Source organism: Myotis myotis, unplaced genomic scaffold (assembly GCF_014108235.1).
Source record: "Myotis myotis isolate mMyoMyo1 unplaced genomic scaffold, mMyoMyo1.p scaffold_m19_p_4, whole genome shotgun sequence".
Lineage (NCBI taxonomy): Eukaryota > Metazoa > Chordata > Mammalia > Chiroptera > Vespertilionidae > Myotis > Myotis myotis.
The window spans coordinates 10915328-10928081 of record NW_023416346.1 but is presented as its reverse complement, the minus strand read 5'-3'; the positions used below and the strand labels follow the sequence as shown (position 1 = coordinate 10928081).

Below are 12754 nucleotides of genomic sequence, written 5' to 3'. Positions count from 1 at the left end.
CTAATAAATGCCATCTATCAGGTAGAATCTACAAAATGGGTCTAATAAATGCCATCTATCAGGTAAAGCTGTGATGAAGAATGAAACAAAGTCATGTGTATAAAGTGTCTACCATAGTGAGCATCACATAAGAAACATTTAGCACTTAGTAGTTATCACTGTCACCAATATCATAATTTGAATGAATAGGAGGGACCAGGGCTAGCCTGTGTCTGATAGGAGTCAGCATTATACTTAGTGAGAAGGAGTAGAGTTATGAGGGTCAGAACTGGAAAAGTGTGAGGAAACACTAGGGGTCAGAGAGAATAGACAGGTTATGAAGCAGACAGATATTGGCAAGGCATCTGAACTTCAAGCATGGCCTGAGGGTTTATGGTTAGGAAGTTGGTTTGGAGTACATGGTCTTGGGGCTGAGAGCTGAAAGGGCAAAAAAAGGTCACAGAATGGATGAAAGAACCCGATGAGACCATCTGAGTCTGGAGTATTTTAGGGTGAGTGGCTTGATTAAAAAAAAAATAGCACACAGGGTGAATGAGGCAGACAAGCAGACCTCCATGCTCTCCATGAGGTATAGTTGACGGGGAACACATACTTCCACATATAACTTTATCAAGTCCCCCAAATCTACTGAAATTACTCAAAAATTATATTTGACAAGATTGAAAAAGCAGGAAAGGAGATAGATGAGTAGTAATTAACTGAACAGACCCCAGAAGGCCACAAACTAGGAATCCTAAGCCCTAAGTAGGAAAAGCCCCAAACCATCCTGATTTACTACTGTCCTTCTGCCCACCAGAAGAATCTTCAAAGGCTGCAAAGGCTAACTGGAAGTGGAGGTGAAGGGGGTGGGCACCAAAACAATGAGGGTGAAAACTGTTTAAGAAGTAGAAGCATTTCCAATCCCCATTCTGCACTGTAAAACAAATAAATTGTATGCCATCCAAATGCAAAACATTTGTGCCTCAAAGGACTCTATCTAGAAAGTGAAAGGACAAACTCCAGTATGGGAGAGACATTTGCAAATTACATATCTGATAGTGGCCTACTTTCCAGACTGCATCAAGAACCTTAAAACTCAGCAACAGAAAAGCCAAGCAGCCCAGTTTTAGGAAATGGGCAAAGCAGTTGAAAGTACATCTGCTTCCTCCAAAGCAGATGTACAAATGGCCAAGAGGCACATGAAAGGATGCTCAACATCACTAGCCACGAGGGAAATGCAAATCAAAACCATGAGCTACCACTTCACACACACTGGGATGAGATTATAAGCAAAACAAAAGGGAAATGAGTTTTGATGAGGATATGGAGCAATGGGGGCCTCAGACACTGTTGTCAGAACTGTAAAATGGAACCATCACTATGGAAACCAGTGGGCGGTTCCTCAGGAAGTTCAACATAGAATTACCACATGGCCTGGCAATTCCTCTCCTAGATATGCACACAGAAGAACGGAAAACAGGTGTTCAAACGGAACCCTGTGCAGGAATGTTCACCGCGGTGCTATTCACAACAGCCAGAAGGTGAAAATGACCCAAACATCCATCCACTGAGGAACCGATGCCCAACATGTAGTCCACCCATACAATGGAATGTTATTCAGGCATGAAAAGGGAATGAAGTGCTGATTCATGCTACCACTGGGGTGAACCATAATGAGACCATTATGTTCAGTGAAGGTAGGCAGACACAAAAAGCCACCCATTTATCCTATGATTACATCCCTAGAAATTTCCAGAATAGGCGAGCCTCTATGGACAGGAAGCGGGTTCATGGTTGCCTGGGTCTAGGGGAGGAGGAGAGGGCATGTGGGGGTGGGGAGAGGAGGAAGGCAGTGGGAGTGACTGCCACACAGGGTACAGGGGTTTCTTTGGGGGAGGTTCCAACGCTTTGGAAGTAGGTAGGTGTGCTGGCTGTCCAACATCGCCAGTTATACCTGGTGCCACTGGATCCCGCATGGTTTTTCTCTACAACAATCCTGTCCAGTGGACAGTGAGAGTTTCCTCAAAGAGAGGGTCCCATGAGTAAGGGTGAGCAGGGCGCTGCCAGCACCCTTCTTTGCAGGCCGCGGCCCACCAGGGCCAATGGGAAAGCAGTGACCTCACCGAACTTATGTGTCATACAGCCTGTACCTGGACCAATGAGGGGTCGGTCCATGGTCGCGAGGCTACGGAGCAGGAGCCTCTGTACTGGCCACCTTGGGCGGTTGAGACCAACGGGCACCTTCCTGAACCTAACCGCACTGAACCGCACGGCAGAGCTAGACGGGTCGGAGGCAGCTCACCCCAGCGCCCAGCATGTCTGAGCAAAGGAGCCGCGGAGGTTCTTCTGGTCACCAGAGGCGGAACCGCACCCGAAGCCGCACCCGCAGAGCTGAATTGACCTTCTCTGTGAGCCACCTGGAGCACCTCCTGCTGGACGGCCACTACACCCAGCGTCTCAGCGCCAACGCACCTGTGTATCTGGCGGCCATCATCCAGTACCTGACGGCCACGATCCTGGAGCTGGCGGGCAACGAGGCCCAGAAAATCGGCTGCAGGCGCATCACCCCGGAGCTGCTGGACATGGCGATCCACAACAACGCACTGCTCAGCGGTTTCTTCGAGAACACCACCGTCTCCCAAGTGGCCCCGGGCAGGCGGTAGCTTCCCAACATGACCTGGGCTCCCCGGGCCTCGGCCCACTCACAGCCCAGGCAGCCCGGGCCTGTCTGGCGCCTTGGGCCAAGTTATTGAAAATAAAGTGTTGAAGGAAACCCCTGTGCCTGCTTCAGTCACTCTGTGTGGGAGGTGGTTGGAGGGATGGGCTGGTGGTGGTGTGTTCCTGGGAGCGGGGGTGGAGTCGGGGATGACAGGACAGGAGCAGCCCCCATGGTGACAGTGCAGGGGGTGGTCCAGGGTGGGAGAGGCCGGCTGGGTGGGGGTAGGCTGGGGTCTGGAAAACTCCCCCATCGCCTCTGAGCAAGTCAGAGCCTGGCAAGGTCCCCAGAAGGCTGGTGTTCACTGGGGTGGAGTGCAAGACCATGACTCAGGCATCGTGATAGGGTGAAGGTGCAATGCCAACCCGCCTGCAGAATGGAGGGGTGGGCGGAGTGGTTGGCATTGACTCCCATGGGGCAGTGGCTTTGACGGGGTGATTGAGTAGTGATGGGGGTCGGGGGTGGGGGGGATTGGACAAGCAATAAAGATGCAAAATCGGAATGAAGGTCATGAAGGATCAGTTTTTTTGGTCCTGTTCCCTTAGAGATGCTAAAAGACACACTTAGCAACCTAGGTAAACAAGCTGTCACCTAGCAACAGAGGGTGCCTGGCCAGGGCTGATCCTGGATTCTCTATTTGCATATGCTGCTTGTACCAGGCAAAGTCTAGCCCCTCAACATTTTTGCATGGGAACTGTGCCCCTGGAAAGGCTTTTCCCCCAACCCCTAGTTGGCGTGTGTAACCTGTGCTCGACCAGGTTCTTCATCAAATCACTCGATTTACATATACCTAGGGAAGGGGGCCTTAGTTCCTGAAAGCCAGATTAATAACTGACTCTGATACCCATAATTTAAAGTGAATGAGACTTCTTTTTGTCCTATGTAGTTTGATTTTGATTATGGCTACTGTTTCTATGCCAGTGTACTAGTCTTTCACTGAACTACAAGGAAGATTTTCTCATTGCCGGACAACCAATGAGAAACTGTCACAGCCCATCCAGTGAAAATTCACTACACTTCCAACTCCCAATTTTCTCCAATGGACTCTATTTGTAACAGCCTCTCCCAACTTCCCCCATTCCTCTAAAAAGGAACAGTTCCTCTCCTTTGTTCTCTGCACTTGCCTATGGTTTTGCCATAGTTTGTTCTGAATTGCAATTCTTTGCTGTTCCCCCAATGAGCCCATTTTTGTTGGTAAAATAACTGACTTAATTTACTGTTGTTTTTTAGTTCAACACAGTCATGGATAAGTTTCTGTATGGACATAAATTTTCATTTCTCTAGGTCAGTGGTTGGCAAACTGCGGCTCGCGAGCCACATGCGGCTCTTTGACCCCTTGAGTGTAGCCACGAAGTTTCAATAGCATTGTATGTGCGTGACCGCACGTGGTATTTTGTGGAAGAGCCACACTCAAGGGGCCGCAGTTTGCCGACTACTGCTCTAGGGTAAATACCCATGAGATGGACTGCTGGATCATATGAAAAGATTTCTCAAGCACCTACCCAATTAGCCTCATCCTCATACCCTAGAGACAACCAATGTTCTTATTTTTTACACCACATAATAGTTTGGCCTGTTCTAGAACTTCAGATTAATGGATTCATACATGTAAGTATTGTGATAACATTTAAAATGAGGTTCATCCTCTTAATAAAAATTTAGTGTGCAATACATTATTGTTGGATAGGTGCAATATTTACAGTAGATCTCTAGAATTAATTCATCTTGCTTATCTGAAAATTTATGCCCATTGATTAGTAACTCCCCATTTCTCCCTCCCCTTTGAACTTAGAAACTACCATTACACTCTTGGATTCTGTGAATTTGACCATTTTAGATACCTCATGTAAGTGGGATTGTGCAGTATTTCTCTTTTTGTGAGTGTGGGAGGGCACTTAGCATAATGTCCTCAAGGTTCATCTGTATGGTTAAAGAACATCTTTTATAGACAGCATGAAGTTGAATCTTGCTTTTATTTACAGTGTGATTATCAGATTAGTCTTCTATGTTGCCAGAACTGAAAGTAAGGCATTAATATTTTAGAGATGTTGGAATCAAGTTTTAGTTGGAATTCAAGCTCAAAATGCTCTTTTCTCCCCTTTCCCCAACAGACTTTGCATAGTGGAAGGTTTCCACAAGTTCATGTACTAGAAATCTGGGAATCAACATCTAGAGACCCATTCTACCTTTTATTCCAGATTTTTTTTTACTTGTACAATGGTTCATGACACTTAAAAATCCTCGTTAAGATCCTGAGTGTTTTTTTTTTTTAATTAATAGTGTTTCTTTATGCCTACCTAGGACTCAAGATCCAAAGATAAAGGCAAGGGTTCTTTAAAAAGTCCACATAAGAATAAACTCAAAATGGATTAAAGGTTTAAATGTATGTCACAAAATCATAAAAATCCTAGAAGAAAACATAGGTAGTAAAATTTCAGACATTTCTCATAGCAATATTTTTACTGATGTGTTCTCCCCAGGCAAGGGAAACAAAGGAAAATATAAAAAAATGGGACTATACCAAGCTAAAAAGCTTTTGCACAGCAAAGGAAACCAACAAAATGAAGAGACAACCCACTGTATGGGAGAGCATATTTGACAATGATACATCTGATAAGGGGTTAATTTCCAAAATATATAATTTATACAACTCAACACACACAAAAAATCCAATTTTTAAAAATGGGCAAAGGGTCCTGACTGGTTTGGCTCAGTGGATAGAGCATTGGGCCATGGACTGAAGAGTCCCAGGTTTGATTCCGGGCGAGGGCATATACTTTGGTTGCGGGCTTGATCCCCAGTGGGGGGTGTGCAGGAGGTAGCTGATCAATGTTTCTCTCTCATAGATGTTTCTGGCTCTCTATCCCTCTCCCTTCTTCTCTGTAAAAAATCAATGAAATAATATTTTAATTAACAAAATGGGCAAAGGATCTGAATAGATAATTTTCTAGAGGACACATAGATGGCCAATAGACATATGAAAAAATGCTCAATGTCACTAATCATCAGAGAGAGACAAATTAAAACCACAATGAGATTCACCTCACTCCTGTCAGAATGGCTACCATCAATAAATCCACAAACAAGTGTTGGTGAGGATGTGGAGAAAAGAAAACCCTCATGCACTGTTGGTGGGAACGCAGATTGGTACAGCCACTGTGGAAAACAGTGGAGTTTCCTAAGAGAAAAAATAGTAACTACCTTATGACCCAGTGATTCCATTTCTATGAATATATCCTATGAAACCCAAAACACCAATCAAAAAGAATATATGTACCCCTATGTTCATAGCAGCACAATTTACAATAGCTAAGATCTGGAAACAGCCCAAGTGCCCATCAGTAGATGAATGGATAAAAAAAGCTTTGCTATATTTACACAGTGGAATGCTATGCATCTGTAAAAGGGAAGGAACTCTTACCCTTTGAGACAGCATGGAGGGGCCTGGAGAGTATTGTGCTAAGCGAAATAAGCTAGATAAAGACAAGTATCACATGATCTCACTCATATGTGGAATCTAATGAACAAAATAAACTGATGAACAAAATAGATCCAGGAACATAGAAGCATGGAACAGACAATAGAATGGTGAAGGCCTGGGGGTGGGTGGGCCCAGGGTGGAGGGGATCAATGGGAGAAAAGGGGGGACATCTGTAATACTTTTAACAATAAAGATAAATTTAAAATTTTTTCTATTACAGTTGGTATACAATATTATATTAGTTTCAGGTGTACAGCACAGTGATTAGACATTTACATGACTTACTAAGTGATCACCCCAATAAGTCTAGTAGTACCCATCTGACACCATACAAAGTTATTGCAATATTATTGACTGTATTCCCTATACTGTGTTTTATATCCCTGTGACTAGAGAAATAGCCCATTTGCTTTTTCTTATCTTTTTTTTCCTCTTTTTTCTGGGTGTGGATCTCTCTCTCTCTCTCTCTCTCTCTCTCTCTCTCTCTCTCAGTAGACTCTTTGTGTATGGACAATGAGAGTCTTGAATGAGTTTGAAGCTAGTAATTCTAAAACCCAGTGCCATTGTGAGCTGGATGCAGGCAATTGAGGAAGCACAGCACCAAATGGCTATTCTGGGACAATTTCTGAGCTGTACAGGCTTGCATTTTCTACTAGAGCTGAGTTGCCTATGTCTGGCATTGTGCTGGAAGCAGCCCCAGAATTTTCAGGTGAGTTGATCATTTCTGATGCTCTCTCTTCTTTTGACACGAGGACAGTCCCCATCCCTACCCACCACACATTTAGTTATTTTTATTATTAGTTATGACATTTACTTATTTAGATATTACTTATTACTATGGTATAGAAAACAATATCTGTGAGTTTATAGAGAAAACATGTGTGAGCTGATATTTCCTGACATCACTCATCAGCACCACTGAAGTGGAAGGGGGCTACACTGAGCCAAAGTATTCTTAGAGCACAGACAATGGAGCTAATTTGGGAGTGCAATGTAAGGGAGAATAATAAAATTGATGTTAGAAGAGGATAGAATATGAGTAGAGAATTTGTTTTTATTATAAACCCAAGAGATTCACTTGACAAAAGACCATGTTTCCCAAGTATTTCTTGCTGTTCTGGGAATATGAGGGTTTTATGTTTATTTGCAAGAGGAAGGTGCATGGTGTCAGAGAACTGGTAAAGCAAGAAAAGGAAGTCAAGAATAAACAGCCTATGAGGTCTTCTGAGAGACATACTGAATACTTCTTTTTCCCCAGGGGTCTAAGTATTGTTTGGCTTTTGGGAATGTAATGTTGCTGGGGCAGGTCTCTTCCTGTTGATACTGAAAATAGCCCCACAGCTCAGGGTACAGAAAAAGATTGGGTTCAAGACCAAAGACTTTTCTAGAGAACAGAAAGATGGAGTCTACACTAGTAAAGCAAAGCAGACCTTCAACACAATTACCTTAGTCCAGATGTCTTGTCGGTGGGGGACAAATTTGCAGATTTTATTTGATTTGAAGATTTCATGCCTATAGTAATAAAATAGACTACAATTTGTCTTTCCAGTTGGTTTTTGTACCACAGCTCTTGACATCCTTCCCTCTGCCGCCCTCCAGAGGTCTCTTGGGGACATTACATAAAGTGACACTGGCCTATGGCACAGATAGGGAAACTGGTGGAATAAATGGCAGATACAGGGGTGGGCAAAAGTAGGTTAAATAACCAGCCCTTATCACCCTAATAATAAGAAAGGATATGAAAATAAAAACAATAATAGTAACAAATAAATAATACAATAATTAATAAATAAACTCTGTGTTTCATGCACTCACAACTGTAAAACCACTTTTGCCCACCCCTATATTTGACCACTGGAGCAAGTAAGTGGAAAAGCCAAATCTACTACTTTGGACAATATGATGATTAGGATTATCCACAGCATCACTTGCAGCTTATGAGACCACTGAATGTTTAACTGTTTTTCAGTTAATTCTGAAGCAAGACCCTGGTCCATGATTTAATGTTGGAAACTTATTGCTCCTGTTGATTAGTTGAGTCAATAGTTTAGATGCCAAATTTAATGCTATTACCTATTCTCTTTTGTTTAATTTTTGATTATTGCATTTTTGCTGTTCTTGAAAGTTTAATAAGGTTCTTATTCCAACTCTAGAAAATATGATGATACCCAAAGTCACTAGGGTCCACAGACAAATTCATACTATTATTTTGTTTTTGTAGAAGAGGAACTTAAGACACAGATAAGTTAAGTAATTGATAGGGGAAGAAAGGTGGACGTCAGTGCTTGAGGTCTAGTAACAATTAGCAGACGTGAGGAGGGCATCAGAATATAGAAAATAAGAGATGAGTTGAGGGGTCTGCAGCTAAGAAGTTTAGAAGTAGGTTAGGAGGTGGAGAGCAGAAAGGATGGCGTTTACCTGTTCAGGACAGAGGATGCAAGGACCTCAGGACTGCCCTAGCTGGTTTGGCTCGGTGGATAGAGTGTCGGCCTGTGGACCAAAGGGTCCTGGGTTCGATTCCAGTCAAGGGCATGTACCTTGGCGTGTGCAGGAGGCAATCAATCGATGTGTTTCTCTCACATCAATGTTTCTCTCTGTCTTTCCCTCTTTCTTCCACTCTCCCTAAAAAATCAATGGAAAAATATCCTTAGGTGAGCATTAACAAACAAACAAACAAAGGACCTGAGGGCCATGCTCTCTCCTGACTGGGAGATGTTTACATTTTACAAGCGAAAGATTGCAGGCTGCGCTGGACTTACCTTCTCCCCGCGGGCCTTCCCTGGTGTGCAGGTCATAGATGAACTCCTTCCCAGATTTTCCCCGTGAAAGGCTACATTGTATTCTGGAGCAGATTTTAGGTAGGGTCTGAGTTCTGTGAACTCATATACATACCTTTCTTATTCCGTCATAGGCTTATATCTTTTCCTATTAGATCATACATCAGAAATGGCTTTAATGACATGTGATTCTCAACAGAGTATACATATTCTGGTCATTTGAATAGATAGCGGTCTAGAGTGTAACGTGGAATTAAAATAAGCTAAATGTAGCAAGAAAGTTGAAGGTGAGTGGTTGTGCATGTATCCAAGGGCAGAAGACAACGGTGCAGACTTTGAAGTCAGATATGCCTGGATTTGACTTCTAGCTCCATAACATGTTTTTCTCTAATCACCTTTACCTTTTTGCTGATTCTCTGTATTCTCAAAGCATTTCTTTTTCATGCTACCCCTCCTTATAATTTATATGATTTTTGTAATGTTGACTTATCTTTGTTGCTTCTGTTGATTTAATCTGTTATAGTCAATAGTCTTATTTTTTCCCTTACCTTATTTCTCGAATCCTTTTACTTCTTAGTTTTACTTCCTAATTTGTTCCCATTTTAACTTGTGCATTCTTAAGCACATGTCTTTCATCAACTCAGGAACTTTTTATTTCCAGCTTTAAATCTGATTATTTCTTCTGTTCTTTGAATGGTGGGCTTTTCCTGAGGCACATCAAATACCAACATGTTAGCTTTCCATTGTCTATCAAGTATTTTCCAGTTCATTTTTATTACCAACTTGGTTTTATATACAAATACATTATTCTTAAATTATTTAAGACTCAATTTTTTTCAGCCAGTGTATATCAACTTTATTCACACATTTCCTTTTTACGTAATTTGGTTCTCTCCTTATTATGTCTGAGTACTGTTGCAAACTGGTCTTTTAAATTTTTTTTCCAGTTACAGTTTACATTCAATATTATTTTGCATTGGGTTTGGGATGCATTTCCCCAAAGCTGAATGATTGAGAATGTGAGTATACTCTGAAGAATTCTTATCACTCTTGAAACTGTAAATAAAATAAATTTGAATTAAAAAAAAAACACAGAACAAAAAACACCACACAGCCAATCAGCTTGCATGTAACATCCAGACAAAAAAGCCTTGACAATTTAGAGTTTTTAAATGGAACGCCATCATACTTTGGTCATACATGATCACACAACACCAAAGAACCATGCTGATTTTACATAGTCGAGTTATGTAAGAGCTGTAGAAAGATTCCTACTACAAATATAGAAATGCGCCAAGAAATTAGCCATGATAATTTGTGGATTATAGGTACCTCTCGGAATAGAAGCATACATGTGAATTCCAATGCACACCTGACACCTTTGCCTTGGACCCCCCTCCAACCACATCCCCCAAACCCACATTGCACCTGATACATTTGCATTGCAGCTATCCGAGTAACTGATCTCTGTAGACTCATTGTCCAGCGTACTTGCATACTAAGTACACTGTCAATTTCAAATGAATGACTACATCTTGGAACTGAAAGAGAACTGTTTCTGCTTTCTGGGGCCTGACAAGTAGATAAATTATTCCCATTTTATAGATGAAGTAAATCTAAACCACATGTCAGGACTTTTGGAATGGCTTTATCATAGATTTAGAGCTGTAGCAACAACGATGTATGGAACCAAATGGTTCCCATGAATATGTATGGGGTAGATAAAACATGAGAAATGGGGTGATCACATAGATAGTAGATAGATATAAAAATGCATCAAAAAATTAGTCATGATAAAAAAAAAAACCCACAGAGCTTAAGTATTTAGACAGCAGTGCAAAATAAAATCCTGATAATGAAACAAAGATTGGGGTATGGAGTGAGGCGACTTGGGTGGAAGAGAAACGGGGTAAAAGGAGTCTCATTTTTATGTTGCAGTTTTTGGGGAAGCGAGCCATGTGCTCTGCTCCGGTCCCATCACACTGCTTTTTTCTCCCACTATTGTGGAAATATATCTTTGGGGTACAGGTAACTTTCAGTCAACGAGATTTCTGTGGCGGCAAGAGGAATAAGCTAACAAAGGTAGAACGGCGGTGATCAATATCTTTTATTTCCCTCCAAATGCAGAGGCGGGTGCCTGGGGTCTGGCAGCAGGCAGTGTCACCAGGCTAATGCGAGTCATCCGATCCCCTGTCCCGAGGGGGAGATGGTTTCCTGCAGCACGAGGTGAAGCAGGTGGTTCTGCTCGGCGCTCAGCAGCGGCCACATCTCCACCTGCAGCGCCTTGACGGCTTCCGTGTCCTTCTCGTGGGTGGCCATGACCAGGGACTGGAGCAGCAGGAAGAGGTCTTCGGGGAGCTGGCCGCTGCCCTCCTGGCCCTGGCTGTCAAAAGCCTCCCAGGAGTACTTCTCCAGGGTGTGCGCGTGCTCCGGGAGCAGCTTGGCGGGCGGCGGCTGCAGGAGCAGCAGCAGCAGCACGCGGGACACCTCGCAGCGGACCAGGACGTCCGAGAAGGCGCCCAGCACGGCGGGGGAGGGCGCGGCCGCAGAGCCGGCGGCGCTGGGAGGGAGCGGCGCGGCGGGCGGGGCGGGGGCCGCGCCGGGGCCGTGTACCTGCGGCGGCGGCGGCGGCGGGAGCGGCGGCAGCGGCGGCGGCACCGGGTGGCTGCCGTGCTCCTGCGCCAGGCGCTGCATGCGCGTGAAGATGGCCAGGGCGCCGTTGTAGTCGCGCGCCAGCAGCAGGCAGGAGGCGGCGTCCCCGAGCGCCTGCAGCGCGGCCAGGGGCAGCTGCGACAGCTGCAGCTGGGCGGCGCGCTGGAAGTGGCCGGCGGCGGCGGCCGGCTGGCCCAGGTCGCGCAGGGCGGCGGCCAGCTCCAGGCAGAGGGCGGCGGCGGCCACCGGCTGGCCCAGCTCGAGGTGCAGGCGCACGGCGGCGCCCAGGGCGCTGGCGGCCGCCTGCAGGGGCTCCCCGTAGGCGGCGGGGCAGGCGAGCCGCTGGCGCGCCTCGAGCTCCTGCTGCAGGAAGAGGCGGGCGGCCTCGGTGAGCGCCAGGGCCTCCCCCGGCCCGTGGAACAGCGCCTGGTGGCAGCGCGCCACGGCCAGCTGGCACCAGGCCGCGTAGGGCAGGCACTCCTGGGCGCGCAGCTCGCGGCCCAGCTGGGCGAACTGCTCGCCGGCCTCCGCCACGTTCGGCTTCCGCAGGAACCGCTTCTTCAGCTTGTTCAACACCTGCCGGTACCTGGCCAGGAAGTCCCCGGCATCCATCCCCAGTCCGGAAAAGCCACCCAGGCCGCTGGAGGACGCCGCCATGTTCCCAGCCCAAGTGCTTCCTCTGGGCGGACTTTGTGGGTGCAGGCAGCTGACAGCGACGTGCCCTGCGTCCCCCATCGGCCTCCCTCCCACAGAGCAGGCACAGGCATCCCACGCCCTATCGTTGCCCTGGTGATATGTAAATATAGGATGCCCTGGGCGGGGCCTGGTCTGGTACAATGAGTATGAACGAATCACGGGTCCTGGGGCGGGGCCTGGCCGCAAGCCCTCTGTTGCTAGGTGACAGCTTGTTTACCCAGGTTGCTAAGGGTGTCTCCAGCATCTCTAAGGGAACAGGACCAAAAATAAACTCGTGACCAGGCGTGACGCTCATTCTGATTTTGCATCTTTCTCCTTGTCCCCGCTCCCCTTCACTCCTCAATCTTCCTGTCAAAGCCCTCTTGGAGTCGATGCCAACCACTCCGCCCACCCCTCCATTCTGCAGGCGGGTTGGCATTGCACCTTCACCCTATCACGATGCCTGAGTCATGG

The 12754-nt window shown here is 45.7% G+C and overlaps 2 protein-coding genes across 2 annotated transcripts; one reads left to right on the top strand and one right to left on the bottom strand.

The window, feature by feature from the left end:
* Nucleotides 1-1986: 1986 nt before the first annotated feature.
* LOC118654498 (histone H2A-Bbd type 2/3-like) lies at nucleotides 1987-2837 on the top strand. Its single transcript, XM_036305860.1, has one exon. The coding sequence runs from the start codon at nucleotides 2295-2297 to the stop codon at nucleotides 2640-2642; it is 348 nt and encodes a 115-aa protein (XP_036161753.1). The 5' UTR covers nucleotides 1987-2294; the 3' UTR covers nucleotides 2643-2837.
* Nucleotides 2838-9783: 6946 nt separating this feature from the next.
* On the bottom strand, nucleotides 9784-12358 carry LOC118654447 (40-kDa huntingtin-associated protein-like). Its single transcript, XM_036305769.1, has one exon. It carries the CDS (start codon nucleotides 12338-12340, stop codon nucleotides 11132-11134), a length of 1209 nt encoding a protein of 402 aa, XP_036161662.1. The 5' UTR covers nucleotides 12341-12358; the 3' UTR covers nucleotides 9784-11131.
* Nucleotides 12359-12754: the final 396 nt, after the last annotated feature.